The 21,785-nt window shown below is 38.4% G+C and overlaps 1 protein-coding gene across 1 annotated transcript in view; it reads left to right on the plus strand.

Annotated features, from left to right (window-relative positions):
- Nucleotides 1-21,785, plus strand: part of LOC110373907 (twitchin) — a 118,298-nt gene that overhangs the window by 39,768 nt on the left and 56,745 nt on the right. Inside the window, exons 54-90 of the mRNA XM_064041697.1 lie at nt 267-392; nt 476-905; nt 1,010-1,115; nt 1,274-1,434; nt 1,785-1,923; nt 2,108-2,322; nt 2,413-2,928; nt 3,022-3,146; nt 3,236-3,413; nt 3,522-3,646; nt 5,298-5,457; nt 5,572-5,705; nt 5,800-5,971; nt 6,369-6,520; nt 6,958-7,108; nt 7,499-7,607; nt 8,108-8,304; nt 8,792-8,933; nt 9,537-9,685; nt 10,177-10,334; nt 10,804-10,945; nt 11,444-11,583; nt 12,039-12,273; nt 12,729-12,935; nt 13,356-13,519; nt 13,987-14,122; nt 14,661-14,785; nt 15,257-15,413; nt 15,936-16,133; nt 16,565-16,824; nt 17,225-17,375; nt 17,786-18,067; nt 18,438-18,578; nt 19,066-19,224; nt 19,756-19,894; nt 20,421-20,584; nt 21,050-21,363. Coding sequence (XP_063897767.1) covers nt 267-392; nt 476-905; nt 1,010-1,115; nt 1,274-1,434; nt 1,785-1,923; nt 2,108-2,322; nt 2,413-2,928; nt 3,022-3,146; nt 3,236-3,413; nt 3,522-3,646; nt 5,298-5,457; nt 5,572-5,705; nt 5,800-5,971; nt 6,369-6,520; nt 6,958-7,108; nt 7,499-7,607; nt 8,108-8,304; nt 8,792-8,933; nt 9,537-9,685; nt 10,177-10,334; nt 10,804-10,945; nt 11,444-11,583; nt 12,039-12,273; nt 12,729-12,935; nt 13,356-13,519; nt 13,987-14,122; nt 14,661-14,785; nt 15,257-15,413; nt 15,936-16,133; nt 16,565-16,824; nt 17,225-17,375; nt 17,786-18,067; nt 18,438-18,578; nt 19,066-19,224; nt 19,756-19,894; nt 20,421-20,584; nt 21,050-21,363 — 6,759 coding nt within the window. The remainder of the gene's footprint in view (nt 1-266; nt 393-475; nt 906-1,009; nt 1,116-1,273; nt 1,435-1,784; nt 1,924-2,107; nt 2,323-2,412; nt 2,929-3,021; nt 3,147-3,235; nt 3,414-3,521; nt 3,647-5,297; nt 5,458-5,571; nt 5,706-5,799; nt 5,972-6,368; nt 6,521-6,957; nt 7,109-7,498; nt 7,608-8,107; nt 8,305-8,791; nt 8,934-9,536; nt 9,686-10,176; nt 10,335-10,803; nt 10,946-11,443; nt 11,584-12,038; nt 12,274-12,728; nt 12,936-13,355; nt 13,520-13,986; nt 14,123-14,660; nt 14,786-15,256; nt 15,414-15,935; nt 16,134-16,564; nt 16,825-17,224; nt 17,376-17,785; nt 18,068-18,437; nt 18,579-19,065; nt 19,225-19,755; nt 19,895-20,420; nt 20,585-21,049; nt 21,364-21,785) is intronic.

Below are 21,785 nucleotides of genomic sequence, written 5' to 3' on the forward strand. Positions count from 1 at the left end.
TGGAGTTCACATGATTGTCTGGGTGTCGATGATGACAGAATGGCTGATGATTCTAACGCCTCGGATACTACATAAGAGTTCTATTGTTTTCGTTGATTTTTTGCACTTGAGTTACTGTTCGCTGGAGACGTTGACAGCGGGGAGTGAGACAGGTTTCTTGATGGTCAGCACTCAATGCTTTTGTATGAAGAGCACATTTTTGTGTTATGCACTTTCTCGTCTTTTTTGGAATAGGTATATTTATGTCCCACGGACGTTGTTTTCAGAAACAAGAGTCGTTCTTGAAGCCCCTCGTAGATCAATTCGCGAAAGAAGGCAAGGATAAGAAGGTTACATTCGAAGCCATCTTTACTAAACCAAATGCGAAGCCGAAGTGGTTCTTCCGTAAAGATGTAAGTTAAATTATTTGAATTACTCTTCAACTGTGTTGAGTTCGTCTGAGTTGCTTACTTAACTTTCTTTCATCAATTCACAGGAGCTATTCCCCGGGTCTAAGTACAAGATGACAAACGAACAAGATTCCTACAAACTGATCATCATGGGACCCAAGGTCGAAGACACCGGTAAAATTACTATTGAGATCGGCGGCATCACTTGTACTGCGTTCTTGCAAGTCGATGAGCCTGACCCTACCTACACGTTCACCAAGCCACTGAAGAAGAACACCAGTGGATACACAAAGCACGAGTGCGTCTTGGAATGTGCCGTCTCCAACAGCCTCGCCATCGTCTCCTGGTGGAAGGGCGAGGAGAAATTGGAAGATGGTGACATATTCCAGATCTCCAAGGACTTGTCTGGTGTCTGCAGGCTAGTCATCAAGAACTGCAAGTTCGAAGATGCTGGCAAGTACACGTGTAAGATTGAGAAGCAACCTGACAAGACTGAGACTGATGTTAAAATTGTGGGTAAGTATCTTATGAATCCAAGGATAGACCTAACTCCTAATTTTGTAACACCTATTTAAAAATAAGAACTTACATATTAATCATTGTGACCGTTTTCATTTCAGAATACCCATACAAGTTCACAAAGGTACTTAAATCTCAACAAGCTATTGAGAAAGATACCATTACACTTCTTTGTGAACTGGACGATGCTTCTGGAGATGTCAAATGGTAAGTTTGTTATTTAACTTGTTTTTTTTCTTAGAACTGAGAGATCCAATAGCTAAGTCCTATTTCGATGTTTGTTCATAATTAAAGTATGCCATCTATATCTTGGTTTTTGTAATCAATATCATAATTGTCATCATATTTTTCATTGTTGTCAACAGGTTCAAGAACAACGAGCCTCTGAAGGTTGACAAGCGCATCTCGATCGTGAAGGAGGGTCGCAAACGCAAGGTCATCATCAAGGACGCTAAGGTCACTGACGCTGGCAACTTCAAGTGTGTCAGTAACGCCGATGAGACTGCTTGCGAATTGATTGTCAATTGTAAGTTATTTTTATCACCTAAAACTAGATTATAATAGAAAAGTCTCCATACCCATGATGCTCCACTTTAGGAAAAGTTTAATATGATTATGACAATGTATGATGTTTAAAGCATCTATGTAGCCCATTAGTAATAATAATGAGTATTATTGTGACACATCTAAACAAATGATTGTCTAATACAAGAAACGGGCTTGTTTCTAATGGTCCATTGTTTGGGACCACTAGACTAAAACTTACCTGAGGAAAATCAGTATCTAGGTATTCCAAAAATAATTCTCGATGAACACGGTCGGCATGTAGGTGATCAAAGTAATATATTTTATCTAAAATTGTGTTTTGTCTTGCAGACTCGAATCGCTTCAACAAGAAGTTGAAGGATACAGAAGCAATTGAGAGGGACAAGGTTGTCCTAGAAGTAGAATTGCAGGACCAGACCGCTGAAGCTGTTTGGTCTTTCAATGGACAGCCTATTGTGCCTAATGAAAGGTGAGTTATTTTTTTATAAGTAGCCGTGTCATAAGTAGCCGCTACTTCTTCCTCCTGCCCTGTTCCCAAATTTATTTAGGGTTCAGTTACCCTTATTACACCCATTTACTCATTTAAGTACCCGCTATTTACTGTGTTAAATAAAGATAATAAATAACATTCTATTTTTCTTAAATTGTATCAGAATTGAAATCAAGAACCTGGGCGGTGGTAAACACCAACTCATTTTCAACAAATTGGAGATGGAAGACGATGGTGAGATTCTCTGCGAGTCCGGCAAGTTGACCTCGTCTTGTAAGCTGACCGTCAAGAAGGGCGAATCCAAGCCCTCCATTGAATGTCCTGATGAATTCAACGGACCGCACGACCGACCATTCGTCATTGAGGTGCCTTATAAAAGTAAGTCATAATAACACATATCTCCTTAAGATTTTAATTTAGAAAACAATGTGTAAGAAATTGTCTATAACTATTTATTCAATTTTACAGTTGATGGCACCCGTCAAACACCAATCGAAGCTAAACTATGGAAGGATGGCAAAGCCCTGCCCGCCAAAGAAGTCGAGGCAGTGGTTGAGCAAGAAAAGGTTCTATTCAAGATCAAGAAGCCGAGCAGAGAAGCATCTGGCAAATATACGATCAAGCTAGCCAACGCCCAGGGCGAGGACACGAAGGATGTCACGATTATCATGCAGAGCGTCCCATCAGCTCCTCAAGATGTACAGGTCACTGAAGTATTCCAGACATCTTGTGTTGTCGCCTGGAAGACACCTCAGGACGACGGTGGCACTCCAATTGCCAAATATGTTATTGAGAGGCAGGATATGTCTCTCAAAGCTGGATGGGACAATGTTGCTGAAGTGGCAGTCGGTCAGCCGCTGAAATACAAGGTCGAAGATCTCATTCCGAAGAAGACGTACAAGTTCAGGATTCGGGCTGTTAACAAGATCGGTTCCAGTGAACCTGGTCTCTTTGGCAAGCCTGTGCTGGCTAAGGACCCATGGGGTAAGAGACCATAATATTACTTAATTATACCAGGATATAAATCTGGTTTTGAATCTTTATAACTTGGGTGTTAATACATTCTTTTGTTTCTAGACGAACCATCGAAGCCCAAGAACGTTGAGCTTACCGACTGGAACAAGGACCACGCTGATCTCAAATGGCAGAAGCCTGACAACGATGGCGGTGCACCAATCACTGGTTACGTCATCGAGTACAAGGTAAAAGAATAACAAAAAGTGACCTAACTTTAGCAATTTCAGCAGAAACCTGAAGATTTCTTGATTCTCAAACTATAATGCTCTTGCAGGAGAAATTCGGCAAGGACTGGGTGACCGGCAAGGAGGTTCCTGGGGACTGCCTGGCAGCCACTCAGGATGGCCTCAAAGAAGGCTGCACTTACGAGTTCAGGGTCCGCGCCATCAACAAGGCTGGACCTGGTGAACCTAGCGATGCTACCAAGCCTATTGTCGCTAAGTGCAGATTCGGTAAGTGGGGGGACAGCCCAGGATTTATTTTTGGGGGAAACAACTTTCTGTCACCAATGTGGTGTCTTAGATCTAGAAATTTCTGACATGCTAATTAATAAATTCCAGTCAAGCCTTACATCGTTGGAGAGGGTCTTCAGAGCATGATCATCAAGAAGGGACAGGTTATCACCTTCGACATTAAGTACGGTGGTGAGCCTGAACCGACAGTCAAATGGATGAGGGGTGAAGAGGTAAATATAGTGCATTTTCTACAATTTCATAAATGGTGGATATAAAGTTATTAACTAGAGAAAAAAACAGTCGTTTCACTGTTTCTAATCGTCGTTTTACCATGGATCAGTTTTATCGTGTCCATGAAGCAAACATTTATATTGACACTGTAGAACTCAAAACTATATTTTCAGAGCTTCAATCCGAGAAGTAACGAAATTTTTGTCTGAGTTCATTGTTTTGTATTTTCTATATCGAATCTTTTCACGTTTTCGATTTTAAAAGATACCATTTCATCAACTTTAAATTAGAAAACACGATTTTAATCAAAAATTTGTTCTTTTTCTCCCAAAAAAGAAACGTGGCAAGCCGTACACGGAGAAGGTTAGATGGTTGGATCTAGATGTTGTATCGCATTTATATGTTCTAAACACAAAAGCTCATACACTTTTCTCTATTATTTTATTCTACAAATGTGCTAACACAACTACACAATATATCTACTTGCAACAAACTGTATTTTGTGGTGTTAAATCGAACGAAAATATAATTGTAGCTCTACATATTACTTCCAAGTTTTTCTTTCGACTTAACATCACAGCACAAAGCAACACATTACATTGTTTTCGTAGAACAAACCCACAATGTAATTGGCTTTGCAAAATTACGCTTTCGATGTTGTAACTAAAAGTTACCTACATAATAAATGTATTAACTGAAAATGACTTAGATTGGTTCAAAAGCACCAAACTTATATAGATGCACTTATATAAGTTATATGAAAAAACCAACAAAACAGACTTTTCACAATTTACTCACAAACACTTTTCTATTTTTACTGTGGTAACACTCGGCAGTGTTGCGATTTTATCGAACACTGCCAACACATAACATTCTAACACTTATTACTGGTCGCACCGTGTTTTTTAGATTTATTTTTATGGGATTGCGTCTGAAACCACCTACATATGTCTTCATATTTTTTGAAACATCACCATCACCGTTTTTGCATTCAAGACACAATCATATACATCAGCATTGCTACAAAGACATCAACCAAACAAACAAACAAATGGCGTACGTTTGTTAGTACCACTTAATAACCAGGTAAGAATCTGGTCTTCAAGACCCGATCCAACTAAAACGACCAAGTCGGTCATTGAAGAATAACGTACCGGCAAGCATCTACTGGGAACTGCCATCTGCAGAGCACCTAAAAGGCTTCACTAACTTGAAAAATACTACACAAAAAAATATTACCTACTCTACACACACTAACCATCCATGTCTAAAATAATCTATCACAGAACTACTTATTTAATTTTTCGTCAAAAACATGACATCACCAGAATGCAGGGAATGTCTCATTCAATCGCCGGTGGGGGACTGGATGCCATAGATTCCCAGACCCCCTCCACTCAGGCGAGGTCGGAGTGCCGCTGGGCCTTTTTAGTGGGTATACTGGGAACGTTTTTACCGGGGAGTCCCACATACCCCTCTCCCGTCCCCCGACGGGGAGGGGATGCGTAATAGCATTTTTAGCCCAGCGACAACAAAAAAAGGGAATGTCTCATTACTCACATTCACCACAACACTAAGATCATCAAAACGCACAATATTCAGACGCGATCCCTTCGTAATCACCATACTCATGCCCCCTTGCCATCACAGGAGATCACCGATGATGGTGATCGCATCACCATTGATAAGTACGAGAGGAACACTGTTCTGACGGTCAGGAGGACCGCTAGGGCTGACAGTGGAAAGTACAAGCTGGTGCTGACCAACTCTTCGGGTACCTGCGAGAGTGTTGGCGATGTGGTTGTCTTGGGTAAGTTAATGGCCTTTTCAATCTTTGTATAAAGTTTTAATGCTCATACGAAAATAAAGTAGGTACTACTTCAATAGTTACCACAATATTTATAAACTTTCAATCGTATTTCAGACAAACCAAACCGCCCGAACGGCCCAATCGAAGTCGTGGACATCCGCGCTGAAAAGGCCACTGTCAAATGGCAGAAGCCAGACGACTGGCAAGGATCCGACATCACTGGATACACTCTCGAGAAAATGGATATGGTAAGGATAAAGACTATTACATTGGAACATAAATAACAGAGACACAAGCATTCCTATTGAATGTGGATAAACCCTTGACCTTTCTACCATTCAGGATACTGGCAACTGGGTGCCGTGTGGTGAAACTGGCCCAGACCCTACAGAGTTCACAGTCAAGGGTCTTACCCCGAACCACAAGTACAAGTTCAGGGTACGCGCCGTCAACAAGGAGGGCGAGTCCGAGCCGTTGGAGACTGACGGCTTTATCGTCGCCAAGAATCCTTACGGTTAGTTACATTAAGATAATAATAATATAATTTAAGTTTAAAAATAAATATCCACAGTAATTTTATTCTAATTAAATTGGTAAATGAATTCGCTTTAAACATGTTTTATCTACTTTATTCAATCTAAAACCAAGAACGGAACGTAACGTCTAACGTCATTGAAATGTCACAATCCTCCCGCTTTTTTTTTCAAATTTCGACTTTGTTTTTATTTACTAACACAACTGTTGTTTACATTTGGTTATACGAAACAAATCTTATTAACACTATATCAAAGATATAATAGGATCAAATACATTGAGAAATACACGTCTAACGACTTACCACAAAAGTTTTCGAAGCTTAAATCTTTAACCAGGTCCAGAATGTTGAATTTTGTATTATTTTTGTCATCCAGACCCACCAAAGGCCCCTGGAAAGCCTACAATTGTGGACTACGACAATATGTCGGTGACCCTGAACTGGGAGCCACCATCAGACAACGGTGGAAGACCTATCCTTGGATATGTTGTGGAGATGAAGGACAAATTCTCTCCTGACTGGATTGAGGTGAGTTTCTGAAATATAAACTTGTTATTTTGTGATACAAGGCAAGATTTTTTATTATGGACTTGATATTTTGTGTTTAAAAGTACAATTTTGTGGGATTCAAAGTATTTTAGGTGTTCTACTTGATAAAAACTAATATCCAGAAAAATGTTTGACTGAAACCAAACTTAGATTATTGCTTGGCTACCCACAAAACGTTTTTTTCTTATACTTATCAAAAAGCTGTCCATTGTGTAACAGGAATTTCAGTACAAAGTTAGATATTTTCCTAAATTAGGAGACGCATTCACTCTTTGGAGTTTAATTAATCTCAACAAATAAATGACTAAACTATTTAAATAATAACATTTCATTTTAGAATACCTAGAGCTTACATTACTGACTATAAAATCCATCTCTTCTTCTTCTTACTAACTAAACATAAAATCTTTCCGCAGGTTGTAAAAACAAATGACACAAAGACGGAGTACAAGGTGGAAGGCCTTAAAGAGAAGATGGTGTACCAGTTCCGTGTGAAGGCCTACAACAAGGCTGGAGTCGGTGAGGCGTCGCAGCCCACTGACAACCATCTCTGCAAGCATAGGAACTGTAAGTTATTTATATATTCCCATTTATACTATTCAAAAGAGATAAATAATTATTTCAAAGGTATATAGGCAAAAATACCTATTTTCCAAAAGGGAATATGAATAAAAGCTACAATACTTAAACGGTTAAAAAAATACAGCTACATGATTGAAATTGATGGTCGCTCTTTGAAAAACAAATGTTTTAATTACGCTATGAAATGCAAATTACAGAAATAACAACTTGTTCAGCATACATTTTAAATAGACATATTTTCATTCTGATTTTGATAACATGAAAGTACCTACTATTAAATAAATTTTGTCAATACAAGTTAGAACTTCATCTGCAAAATATAAACTATCTATATAATTACCTACAATTAAAAGTTTTTTTTTTAATCATAAACAGTGAAGCCACGCATTGAGCGCAGCACCTTCAAGTCAGTCATCATCAAGGCTGGCCGCACTCACAAGTGGTCTGTGGACGTCATCGGTGAACCTCCACCGGAGATGACTTGGTAAGTTTCATAAATATATATATAGAGGAATTTTGCTCTACACAATTAACAAAAAAATAATAATATAGACATTGAATTGAAGAGGTTTTCCTGTTTGGGAAATCAGTTGAAAAGAATAATAGTTAAACAGTGCAAGTTAAGTAATACACATAAGTGACCTATTATAAATACAGCGTGTGCTGAGATTGTCCATTCTCTTTCACCATGCAAACTTGAAAACAACACTACAGAGTGTCTGTCTCCAGTCTACAGAAGGAAAGAAGTTATTTATTAAAGACAAAAAAAAACTTTATAAATTACAGTAAAAACTTTCCATTGAATCTTTATGTACAGACACCACATCAGGCTCCAATCTGTACAATTTTCCCAATCAAAATTGAACCTTGTACTCTAGACATAAAGTTGAAAATCCATTCAAGAACAGCTTGTAGTATTTCGTGCTGGCTGTCTGCACATATTTTTAAACCTCAAAACATTAATCATTTAATATTCTTCTCCAGGTCATGGCGCGACAACATCAAGCTAGTGAACACAGAACGCATTAAGATCGAGAACAAGGAGTACCACACAGACTTCACTATTGTGAACGCCGTGCGCCGTGACACGGGCAAATATAAGTTGCGAGCTGAAAACTGCAATGGTTTCGATGAGGAGACCGTTGAGCTGACGGTGCTGAGCAAGCCTAGTGCGCCTAAAGGTGAGTTATTTATATTGTGACTTTACCATAAATTAAATACTACGTTGCTGAGAAGCGTACGGCCCCATAGCAAATTAACGAGGGATGGATGTGCAGATATCACTTCCGTTGCGTTAGTAGTTAAAGGTCTCTTGTATACACATGGTTTTTCGCGCTGAAAATCCACGGTTTATTCGCTGTGAGAAGCCACGATCGTCAGTGTTACATGGATCACTATGGAAGCGTAGACGTGCACGACGGTATACAATGCCTTGTATGTGCAAGAGGCCTGAGGCCGTACTTTCCGAATATAAATCTAGACTGGGAACTGGGAATCTAGTGCCTATAAACTATAATAAAACAACTATGGCTGTTATAAAAAAAACGACTCTATTGTCTTCAACTGGCGTACTACTCCCCTCAGTCCTCCAAAAGAAAGGATCACATACATACTTGCAACCTATCACAACTTTTACAAAATCAATTCTAACTTATTCAATCTTCCCAGGCCCATTGGAAGTGACAGACATCCACGCAGAAGGCTGCAAGGTGAAATGGGAGAAGCCGGAAGACGATGGTGGTTCTCCCGTCAAGGAGTACGAGCTGGAGAAGATGGATGTCGCCACTGGCAAGTGGGTCAGGGTTGGCAGGTCAGTTGATATTGTATTTTTATTGTTATGCTTTTGTAACGTAATAAAAGGTTTAGATTAAGCTATTGTAACTTAATAAGCTGCAGAACTTTTATAATATAGAAAATTAACAACAAATGTAGGGGAAATGCGACTCAATTTTAAGTTAAAAATCCCCCAAATAAGGAGGCTTGGTATTTTTGTTGGATTTTGGGCATGGTTGGACTATAGTATCGTGCTGAACAAGAAACAACCTTAATGACAGTAAAAGTATATTTTTCCAATCGATCTCTTATCCAGATATCTAGGAGCATATAAGAAATTCATACTTAGCGTAAAAATACGAAAAATAGCATATCATAGGTACGGTAGACTGCACATCAGTGGTAACTGTCATGCACCTTAACTCAATAGTAATAAGTACGATTTTCCTATAAAACTGTCACCACTGACCTGAAGTTGACTGTACCTCCCTTATTTTATTAGAAAAATACAAAGATCAGTTGCTCCAGAAGTAAAGAATATTATAGTTATTTATCTTAAGTCTATGATATTTCCTTTTCATCAACCCATTCTTCAAAGACTCCCCGGAAACTTCATAACCCATCAACCTACTATCTTCAGGGTCGCGGGTGACAAGAAGCCTCTAGAGATGGAGGTGACAGGCTTGGAGCCTGGTCATCAGTACAAGTTCAGGGTGACAGCTGTCAACGATGAGGGTGACTCCGAGCCTTTGGAAGCTGAACGCGCTATTCTGGCTAAGAATCCCTTCGGTAAGTTGACGGAAGATTTTTACTTTTTTTCCCGACTGCTAAGAAGGTTTTTTTTTGCCAGTATCTAGTTTGGTGATGATTTGGGGATTTTGAAGTTTTGGGGATTTGTAATAGTATACAGCAGATATTCAGTAAATATATTTAAAGTTTCTTTGATGTCAAATATAATTGAAAAGTCAAGTTATTCTGGTTTCATTACCTTTTAGTTCTGGTTCCTTTAGATTATTTTTTTAAGTTAGGGGCAATTAAATAAGTTAACCAATTTTCGTGGATTCTACTTCTGAGCTGGAAGCTATTTTAGTAAACTTTGCGAAAGTTAAAGTGAAATGTTTTTAACCTCTACATGTTCTTATAAAGGTTAAGGTAGCTAAGTACATACATGATCACAAGGAATTAGTCTCATTTACCGTCAAATAAAAATACAGAATCTAGTAAAATCGATTTTAATCACTTCTCCACCAACAAGTTCTAACCACACCAAAACATTTCAGACGTCTCCGACAAACCTGGCAACGTCGAGGTTGCTGACCACGACAACCAGAGCGCGGAGATCAAGTGGGACCCGCCCAAGGACGACGGCGGAGCCCCCGTGCTCAAATACATTATACAGAAGAAGCCCAAGGGTGGAGACTGGGAGAATGCCGCTGAGGTGAGGAGATCTACCTGTTTATTATTATAAAGAGTAGGCTTTTGCTGGTTAAAACCTATTGCGTTCTTTCTGGAACCCTCTGTGTTCCTAACACTAACTTTTGAAACAATTCTGCAGCCCAAGAAATTGACTTTAAAAAACACTTCTTTAAGACAAGCACATAATTCTTAGACAAGTGATATAATAACAAATTGAATTGTCAAAGATTTGAATTGTATTGTAGATCTTCCACAGCATTTGGGCTAATTCGTAATTATTTTTGGTACTTACTATTATCAAAATTGACTTATTTGGTGATTCATATAATGATGTCAATTAAAAATTGACTAACTTGACTATTCTATGGAAAACGTGAATTTTCGATCTTGGCTATGTAGCTATATTCACACACCATTTCCTGAAAAATTGTCTCTTCAAGATTCATTAGCATTCAAAGTCCTCCTTATTAAAATTCCACCCTACTCCTCAGGTACCTGGAAGCCAAACCTCAGCGAAGGTCGATGGTCTGCCAGAAGGCAGCGAGTACCAGTTCCGCGTGGTCGCAGTCAACAAGGCTGGACCGTCAGAGCCTTCTGACCCTACCAAGATGACTACTATCAGACATAAGGCTTGTAAGTATAATAACATATCATGGCGAATTATTCAGTAGCCTGTATTGTCTTTACCATAGTAAATGATTAGCTTGTTTAATTTAACTTGTGAATTTATTTACTTCAAACTATTTGGTACATGATTTTCTTTGAATAGTTCTAATATAGCCTTCACACACTGCAAACTTTTATTCCGCCGATAGTTTGATTGGGCTCGTAACTACAGATATTAATGGTAGTGCGCTCATTGCAACGATCCACTATCTAACCGGTATCTGACCGACTAAAAAGTATGATTGGATTCTTTCGGATTAGATTATTACCTTCAAATAAACTGTCAGCCTGCCATCGAGCTGACTTATAGTCGACACTTCAGTCTACAGTGTGCAGGGGTTCTAAGAGCTTTTTGATGGAATTACCAATTGTGACCTTCAAAATTACTATAACTAAGCAACAAACATATTATTTACCCATATTTAAGCTCCATTTACTACAAACAATATTTCCCTACGCCCACAGTGAAGCCCCGTATCGACCGCACAAACCTCAAGGCTCTGGCCGTCCGCGCTGGTAAGCCGATCTTCTTCGACGTCAACGTGAAGGGTGAACCGGCGCCTAAAGTGCAATGGTTCTGCAAGTGGAAGGGCGATGAGAAGGAGGTATGTTGGGTGTTGAAAGATGTTTGTTTTTAGGGAAGAAGTAGGATGTCACAAAAAGACTCAGGAATTTAGGGAAAATTACATTTCTATCAGGTAAACAGACATGTTATTCTAGCTTGCAAAAATAACGACTTCGGAATAGATTATGATGTTTCGAAAATTTCTTTAAACTGACTGAAATGTGACAACTGATATACTAAGCACTCCTTAATTTGGAGCCCTCAAAAAATAGTTAACTATAGAGGTAAAGTAAATCCATTTTAGATGAACAATGCTAGATGATACCAAATCTTTCCCTAAGAAGCGATATTGCTAGAATTATCCAAAGATTACCAGATTTTAGCAGTTTCAGTCATTTTTTTTTAAGATCAAACATGTAAAAAACCTACACATTCTATAAAACTCATAAGAAAAACCTCATTATAAATAATCATTTATCTTCTTTTTCCCCACAGGTAACAGAAAACGTAATAAACGTAGACTACAACACCAAACTCGATATCAAGGAAGCGGTCCGCGCCATGACAGGCACCTACCGTATCCTAGCAACCAACGAGCATGGTACTGATGAAGCTGAGGTGGAGATCACTGTCCTCTCGGCTCCGGGCAAACCTGGTGGACCACTGAAGGTCGCTGATGTCACGAAGAATGGATGCAAACTGGCTTGGAAGAAGCCTGAAGATGATGGTGGTAAGTTGAGGATATATTTACGGCTTTTTTTTTGTTAGAGACAGTAGTGATTATATAAAACTTGCTATTATAGTAAAAAGCATCAAAATTGAATTTGTAGGCTCTGGACAATATTTTGCCATAAAGTATTGTAGTTTCCTTAAATTTTTACAATAAATTGTCCTATACGCTGTCATATCAATGATCATGCTTATAAAGTGATGAGGCCTACATAATTGGTTGACTTATATGTATATGTAGGTAAAAAAAATAAAATAATAGTCTCTTGCAAAAAGTTTTAATAATAAAACACTCCCCCTTTCCATCCATCTTTGCCCCTTGTTATATATTATTATTGCATATTTTTTGCTTTCATTTACTTAACAAATTCCTCCAAAAAACCCTTATAATTCTCAAATTTTGTTTTTCCTTAAAATATGACCCTCAAAATTTCAAAAAAATCTCCCCACTTCCAGGCAAGCCAGTAACAGGTTACGTAGTAGAAAAACTGAACAAGGCTACCGGCCGCTGGGTGCCAGTCGGCAAGACTGATGACACGGAGATGGAGATCAAGGGTCTGCAGGAAGGCGAGGAGTACGAGTTCAGGGTCAAGGCTGTCAATGATGAAGGGGAATCTGAGCCTTTGAAGACTGATCACTCGATTATTGCGAAGAATCCTTATGGTGAGTTTCATTAATAAACTGTATGTATATTTTGTGTAAAGATGTCATGTTGGGTCCATTTAGGCTCAATTTTATTGAGAGTCGTTTTCGTTATAAATCAGTTCAATGAAAATTGTCTGGTTTCTTCGAAGTACGGATTATATAAGTCTTGGCTTAGCTTACTTTGGGAATCAATCGTGTTACATAAATCCCCTTCGAGTATTAGAGGTATACATTAATGGTAGGCTGCTGTTTTCCGTAATTAGACGTCTATCTAGTTTGTGTAAATTGACCTTAGTCGCAAGAAATAGTTTTCTAACTTTGATTAAAGTTACCTAGCGCGCACTTCATATTATAACCGTCTATGCCCTTTATAATCTGATAGTTGACACTTATAACCATAGAAACAAAGATTACTTATTCATTAATCCTTACTTTCAGACATCCCCGGCAAGCCATCAGTGCCAACCATTGAAGACTGGGATGTGGACCGAGTGGACCTCAAGTGGGAAGCTCCCAAGAACAACGGCGGAGCTCCCATCACAGGATACATTATTGAGAAGAAGGAGAAATATGGGTCTTGGACTGAAGCTCTTGTTACCAATGTAAGTTTTACTTTTGTGTGTGTAGAACTATTATAGCTATAATGAAATATTTACTTTACTATTCAAGATTATATAGGTTATTTTACTTAACTTCAGTTAATTTAATAAAACTTGAAACATCCTACGATATAATGCAGACGTCAGCAGGTTAACCTACCCCAATCTGTCAATTGAACATTAACCTGCCACGATTTGTGCTAAGGTTGACAATCTACTCAATGTTCATGTGCTGGCGTATGTACTATGGAGTAGGAATCGTCAAGATATACATATTCATCAGTGTCAACAGTCAAAATTCAGAAATCTTTTTTTCCACCGTTGGAACTGACTTCTACCGGAATCTTCTGATTTACATATTTATTTATTTTACCTTCAACAAAAAATATACACAGCACAATCTTCAAACTAAGACATAGTAATCAAGCATGTAGTATATATATATCAAACTTTTTTATTCTTCCCCTCAGACACCGGAATGCAAGGCCCGTGTACCGGACTTGAAAGAAGGCAACGTATACCAGTTCCGTGTGAAGGCCGTGAACAAGGCCGGCCCCGGCGAACCGGGAGACGCCACGCAACCGCATACGGCTAAAGCACGGTTCTGTAAGTATTGGAACACTATTTGTCTCTCTTATTTAGTCTTATAGGACAAGAGCTTGCGATATGTTCACTGCTGAAAATAGGGGTCCTTGCAAATTCTGTGTGCTTCATAAACAGAAAAACAGATGGAGTTTTGAGGGAGAATGAGTGTCTACTTAGCTACTTTATTTTTTTCTACTCTCTTTGCTATTGGGACTTCTTTGATTTTTTCTTTGATTGGGAGATGATGGCAGTCGAGCTTTAATTTTGGAGACTATTTCTCCACGCACATGCCGGGTATATTATCTGGATGAAGTGCGATATAGAAATGGATATGAAGTGCGATATAGAAATGGGTATGAAAAATTATCGATTTAAATACATTCCAGATGGAAGTCCTAGTATAAGTACAGTAACTATGAATTTAAAAGCTATTTTATTTCATCATACAGTCCCTATCCCAATTTACAAAAAAAAAAAAATTGGGGTTTTCAGAACATGTTATCTTCTTTCATACCATTATTTTATTTCCATATCTAACAAGATAATATTGTTCCTACAGTGAAACCGCACATCAACCGCGACAAGATGCACGCTATCCGCGTCCGCGCGGGCACCACCATCAAGTTGGATGTCGACATCAAGGGTGAACCCCCACCATCCAAGACCTGGACCTTCGCCAAGAAGGTGAGCTCCTCAAGTTATATCGATGTTAAGATATGTCAATGATCATAGTTGGTAATTAAATACTGGTTGTACCAGAAGAACCTAATGTTTACAAACATTTTCTAACGGCAATGTGGGAGTACCATAACATTGTGTTGGGTTATGAGTACCAGTCTTTTGCATGGAGCGACTGCCTATCTGACTGCTTCAACCCAGTTGCCAGGGCAACCCGATATCCCTTTGTAAGAGGGTTTCCCTAATTTCCCGTACCTCAGAAAACTTTAGTCTATATCACCTAAAAATGGTGTATCACCCTAACAGTAAAAGAATTTCGTAATCAACCCAGTAGCTCCAGAGCATTTCGGGAATATATATTTTTTTCGTATATACAATATTGGTAAAAAATATTGGTTTTTGCATAAACAACAAAAGTTTGCATCTCCCAAAACCTTTACACATCATCAGATTATAACACCCTATCTCCCTACCTAGGTCCTGGAGACAGGTCCAGGACTCAAGATCGAGAACGAAGACTACAACACCAAGATGCAGATCTTCGACTCGACGTGGCAGAACACCGGTGTTTACACGCTGAAGGCTGAGAACGACAGCGGTGTTGATGAAGCTACTGTTGAAATTACTGTGCTGGGTATGTATTATTTTTTATTTGATTTTTATATACTGTTTTATAGACTCAAAAAGTATGTGTTTAAGTGAATCTTTTATATCCTCTGAATCCTGAATATTGTAGCCCTTCAATTCTTGTTTAAGAGGCATGTGTGAAAGGACATAAAAGCTTAAAAAATAAATGTACATATGTTGGTGAAATGAGGAGGTTCGTTGCCTTAAAATCGTTTTCGCTTGCACTATATAGAATTGCAAGAATTAAATAAGGCAACATACCAATGAGAAATAATTCAGATACGTGGCAAACAATACATACATGACACTCTTTTTTCCCATGTCATCTCCTCTCGCATCCCTGCCACCTTGAAACCACCGCACTTGAAATTGGTTTTTGCGCAGCGACTCACTCTATGTTTCGTGACTGCAAAAAGTTTGACGAAAACGTCCACTCCACGTGTATATGTTTTATCAAAAAAATCTACTAATCCCATGATTTATATTTATTTATTAGCAGTATTAACATCTAACCTTTTTCCCTTGACAGACAAACCCGGCAAACCCGAAGGTCCACTAGAAGTCTCCGACGTCCACGCAGACCACGTGAAGCTCAAGTGGAACAAGCCCAAGCACACGGGAGGTCTGCCCCTCAGTGCGTACGTGGTGGAGAAGATGGACACCCTGACCGGGAAGTGGGTGCCGGCTGGTACTGTTGACCCTGATACCACTGAGGCTACTGTTACTGGTAAGTATGAGGTGTTATTAGAAGAGAAGTATAGAAAATAAATGTGTAAAGTTGAGCTAGCTAAAAATATTTCACTTTAAAAAAATATGTTCTAAAATCCCAAAAATGTAATTTAGATCAAGTATTGAACGTTTTTATTTACAAGTTAATGTGTACACACTATATACAAGATTAAACTACCTACTTATCATTTTTGTAAAAAAAAAAAACTATATAGTTACTAAACTAAAAATAAAATATATTTACGTTGAAATTATCAATTCTTCTGGGATTGATAAAATTATACGAATAGATTTTATATTTTAAGCAGGTTTCAATTTCGAAATTCAATCAAATCAAACTTTGTAGCTTACTAGATGATAATGAAGTTACGTAGCAATTTTTTAAGCTTTGTAGAAATCAAATAAACTCAACAAAATTTTCCCCAACAGGACTCGAAGCGGGTCACACTTACCAGTTCCGAGTAAAAGCCTTAAACGAAGAAGGGGAGTCAGAACCCCTCGACACAGACCATGGTATTCTCGCCAAGAACCCATACGATGTTCCCGCACCACCTGGTCTTCCGGACATCGTGGACTGGGATGAGAAGTCCGCTAAACTCAAGTGGGAACCACCTATCAGGGATAATGGAGCTCCCATCACTGGATATATTATTGAAGTCATGGATAGAGATAGAGGGGAGTTTGTTAAGGTATGTACTGTGAAAAAGTTATGACTATTTTATAACTAGTGTTGTTATGTTAAGAAATTCACTGAGAAAAACGGGAGATAAATGTCTAGGATGTCCGTTTAATATGAATCTTAAGTTAATGCTCCTCAAATTATCTGTGTTGTTACTTCAGGTGACAAAATAAGACTTCATTATAAAATGCTTTATGTGTAATTGATTTTTCCTTATCTAGTAGTACTGACCTAAATGTCTGAAAAAAAATACGTCGTATTTTGCATAGTTGAACAATATAAGCAATGATTTTACTTTTTTGTCATGTTAATTTTTCATCTTGATTTGGACCATATTGTTTTTTTTTTGACATCTCATGATATGATTATGATAATGTATACATTTAACCCACAATTTTTCCATCTCCCAGGCTGTTGAGATCCAAGGCAACATCTGCCAGGGAACAGTTCCTAAGCTGGAGGAAGGCAACCAGTATCAGTTCCGCATCAGAGCGTTGAACAAGGCTGGACAGTCCGAACCTTCGGAGAACACCAACTGGCATACTGCTAAGCCACGATTCTGTGAGTATTTTTAGTTTTAAAAGGTTTCAAAAATGTTATGTTAGGTGTCCTAGAAAGTGAGAGTAAAATTTGTTATTGCAAAAGTGCCTTAAATTATGTAATATGGCTAGCTTCTGATGTGTAAGCTTTGTTACTGCTAAGTTTCATCACAATCCATTCAGCAAGTGAGAAGTTACATTAAACACACACAGATACACCCTCACAAACTTTTGCCTATATAATTTTGATGTTATTTTCTACAAATATAACTTATTGAATTCTTGCTATTATTTAGAACAAAACCCTTATATTTAAAACTGTTATATTTGATTGAATATCTTATATTGTATTTTATTAGGATTCGTCATAAAAAATAAGCTTTTCGAAATAAATGCTTATAATTATTAACTTTTTAACTTTTTTTTCAACAGTGAAACCAAGAATCGACCGCACAAACTTGAACCCGATTACCGTAAAGGCTGGTCTGCCAGTCTCCCTAGACGTGAAAGTCTTCGGAGAACCCCCAGCCAAGGTCACCTGGTACTTCAAGGGTGAGGAGTTGCAGAACAGGGAGAATCTGGAGATCATCAATGTGGATTATAACACCAAGTTCTTGATGACCAAGAGTAAGAGGGCCCAGTCGGGCAAATATGTGATTAAGGCTAAGAATGAGGTTGGTGAAGATGAAGCTGAGGTGGAAATTACTATACTTGGTGAGTTTTTTTAAACTTTGAAATAACTAACATTACTGTTGACTATACTAGACGTTTGGTTCAAAATTTGTTGTGTTTTGATGCAAAGTATGGCCTTTTTTTGGAGTAAAAGTAGGTCACAACAAAGTTATAAGAAACAGAATTTAGATTTAAATTAACTTTTTAATTTTAAGTTCAAGTTTAAGAAGAAAAGAAAACGATTTTCTAATTCAATTATATGTTTAGACCAATTTAAAATCATATGCATATAATTCCTATAAAATACTTTTAACAATGATAGCCAAAATTTCGACTTATTAGTTCCTTATATATTGCGTAGATGGCGCTGTAGTTGTTTTTATAATGACTTCATAATTATTATCATCTCCAGGCAAACCATCCAAGCCTCAAGGTCCTCTGGAAGTGGCAGACGTGACCAAGAACGGCTGCACACTCTCCTGGAAGAAACCAGAAGACGATGGCGGATCACCCATTGAGTACTACGAGATTGAGAAACTTGATCCGCTTACTGGTAAGATCATCATTTGAACCCTTATAAAGTGATTATGAAAAAAACTGAGAAGCCCTGATAAGTAATTGTGGAAAGTAATTTAAAAAAGCTTTAAGAAATTTCGTCTTATTCGAGTCTGAGTACATACAATGAGGAGTATTTATTGTTCTGTTGAGCTGTCCAACTACGAATAATTTCGCGGCTACACAACAGATTTTTTGCTTTTGAAAGACAATTTCGCAGTGTGTTGTGATGCTTTAAAACGCAGAGAGATACAGGATCTGTTTTCTGTGTATGTATAGGATGTACAAAACCTCGTATGTTAGGTATATTTTCAGGATTACTTTTTTATATATTTCTCACAAAAACAAACACAAGGTTGATAGATCGACAAAAGTTATTCCGCACAAACAAGTTACAGCATTTACAATATACCAAGAAAAAAGGATATATTTTCCACTGGCATATAATTCATCCTACTAAACATATTAAACCTTACCTTCCCCAGGCACTTGGATCCCATGTGGAACAGCCAAGGACACGAAGGCCAACATCACCGGTCTATCGGAAGGCAAGCCTTACAAGTTCCGCGTGAAGGCCGTCAACAAGGAGGGAGAGTCTGAAGAGCTGGAGACTGAGAAGCCTATCATTGCTAAGAATCCCTTCGGTAAGTAACTAAAGATTTTTGCATGAGGTAAAATACTTTAGGGACATTAGTTCTTAGCTAAGTAACAGATATATAAGTACGTAGATAGATGATAATATCTATATTCAAAGGAGTCGCTTCTGGTTCCGGGAGATATGATAAAGGACTTGTCTATCATTTGCACAGCTTTGGCAGTCGTTGCGTATAGTCAAACACGGCTTTTCTTACTACATGTGAAACTGGGTTAGAGTGGTTATATGACCAGACAATCTTGTCAAACACTGGTATTTATTTGTGTCCACATAGAGTGGAAGCCGAATCCTATATATGTAATTGAGAAATAGCTAGGCAGATAGTAAATTTAAGAAAGAGCCATATAGATGCACAACAGCCGTCAAAGCCTCATTACTTCTGATTTGGCATTGAACGCCGTCAATCCCAGACACAACATATAAATTATTGTTCGTCAGACACCCGTCGTTCAACCTTTTTTCAAATGCACCTATATGGTACATAAAACATACAAGATATTAACCTTACAACACTTTCCAGACGAGCCTGGCAAACCAGGAAGACCAGAGCCCCGCAACTGGGACAAGGACTTCGTGGAGCTGGAGTGGTCCGCGCCCAAGAGCGACGGCGGAGCTCCCATCACTGGGTACATCGTGCAGAAGAGGGAGAAGGGTGGCAGGTATGAACATTATTTATCTTCTAACTTTAAGTTAAGGATAACTTAGATAGAGGGCGAGAGGTGCGGTTATACCAGCTATGGAAAAAACTGGGACATCCTGTGTATAAGCATCGGCAAATAACATGGAACATGAGTTTATGCATTAACGCTTTGGAAAAAAATCTATGTGAAGCAGTTCGAAATTAATTTTTCAATGACCTTGTAGCACGCATTTGAGTCCTTCCACCATTTTTGACCACTTCACTGACCACGATGCAGACACAATAGTTAAACAATTGGTGTGTATTACATATACATCATCATGGGACAGGGAAGTTACTAATATTGAAAAATCTGTATATTATTTTCAAATGAAGTCCTGAAATGTCCCTTTATTTTTGTAAGTGGTCTACTACAACTTCAAAGCCAAAATATCACTTTTTTGCAAGTTGTATAAAATCATCAATATACAATTTTCAAATCACCTCTTACCAAATTCCCAAAATCAACTCAACTTACGCTCCATATACCAACTTCCTACTTCCAGGTCCTGGACAGACTGCCTAAAAACCACAGGAGACAGGCCTACGGGCCGCGTAACCGACGTGGAAGAGGGCCATGAGTACGAGTTCCGTGTCATCGCGGTCAACAAGGCTGGGCCTGGAGAACCTTCCGATCCTAGCAAGAGTGTTATTGCTAAGCCTAGATTCTGTGAGTATTTACTAGCTTTTGCAAGCGGTTACCTGAGGAAACCAGTGTCTGAAACTGGATAAAAAGTAGCCTCTATGTTCCCATATTATACTGCCAAGTTTCATCAAAATTTATCCCCGCCTCCCGAGGGAATTCAACACATTACGCGGCCACAAAGTAGCATATGCTGGTATATTACTGTCAAGTTTCATCAGAATACATTCAAATTCAATTCAACTGGGTAAAACAGGACCAAATAGCCACACATCTATGTATGTATTTGATGTATCTTTTGTCTAAATGTAGCTGAATAGCTGTGTAATCGGCCACTTCATTCCTGAAAATTCTACTGTGAAGTTAAACAGAACAAGCTACGAGTATTCTGATATAAAATATCTACAACGAAATCGTTTCAATAAATCACTACACATTATTTGAATTATTTATCAAATTAACGTAAAACTAACCTACGTTTTTTCTCAACAGTGGCACCAAAGATCGACCGCAAAGACTTACAAAAGAAAAAGATCAAGGTTGGCTCCCCACTCAAGATGGAAGCCGACGTCAAGGGTGAACCGGAACCTAAGATCACTTGGACCTTCAAGGGCGAAGCCCTGAAGCCCCAAGAGAGGCTGAAGATCGAGAACAAGGACTACCATACTTCCTTCGCCATGGAGAAGATGACCAGAGCTGATGCTGGAAAATATGTGGTGACGGCGAAGAATGACTCCGGTACTGATACTGTGGAAATTGATGTTGAGGTCGTCAGCAGGCCTTCGAAGCCTAAAGGACCTCTTAAGGTTTGTGCTCGTTATTTTTTTGGTTTAATTTTGCAGTCGTTTTTTATCTTCATATCTCATACATAGAGAATCATAGGGGAAATGAATGGTCCAAAAAATATTTTAATCTAGTTTGACTGTTCTTAGTTAGACTATACAAAATCGAAAATCTCAATGCAATTCTAAGACCCTAGGGTATTTTACCCCACACTAGATTATAGATTAGCCACAGAAGATACTACCCATCTGGAAACGGTATAATAACTTTAATATTTTATGGCCCTTAACTACTTCCCAGTCCCATTATAGCCCTTAACTACTTCCCAGTCCCATTATGAATCACTATGTGATCCACAGCAATATTAAATTATAATTTATGTACGTTAAATAGGGAATACTTTAATAAGACCAGTAGCCCCACCTATCTACTTAATCCCCACTTA

The sequence above is a fragment of the Helicoverpa armigera genome, chromosome 26 (genome assembly GCF_030705265.1).
Source record: "Helicoverpa armigera isolate CAAS_96S chromosome 26, ASM3070526v1, whole genome shotgun sequence".
In the NCBI taxonomy this organism is placed as follows: domain Eukaryota; kingdom Metazoa; phylum Arthropoda; class Insecta; order Lepidoptera; family Noctuidae; genus Helicoverpa; species Helicoverpa armigera.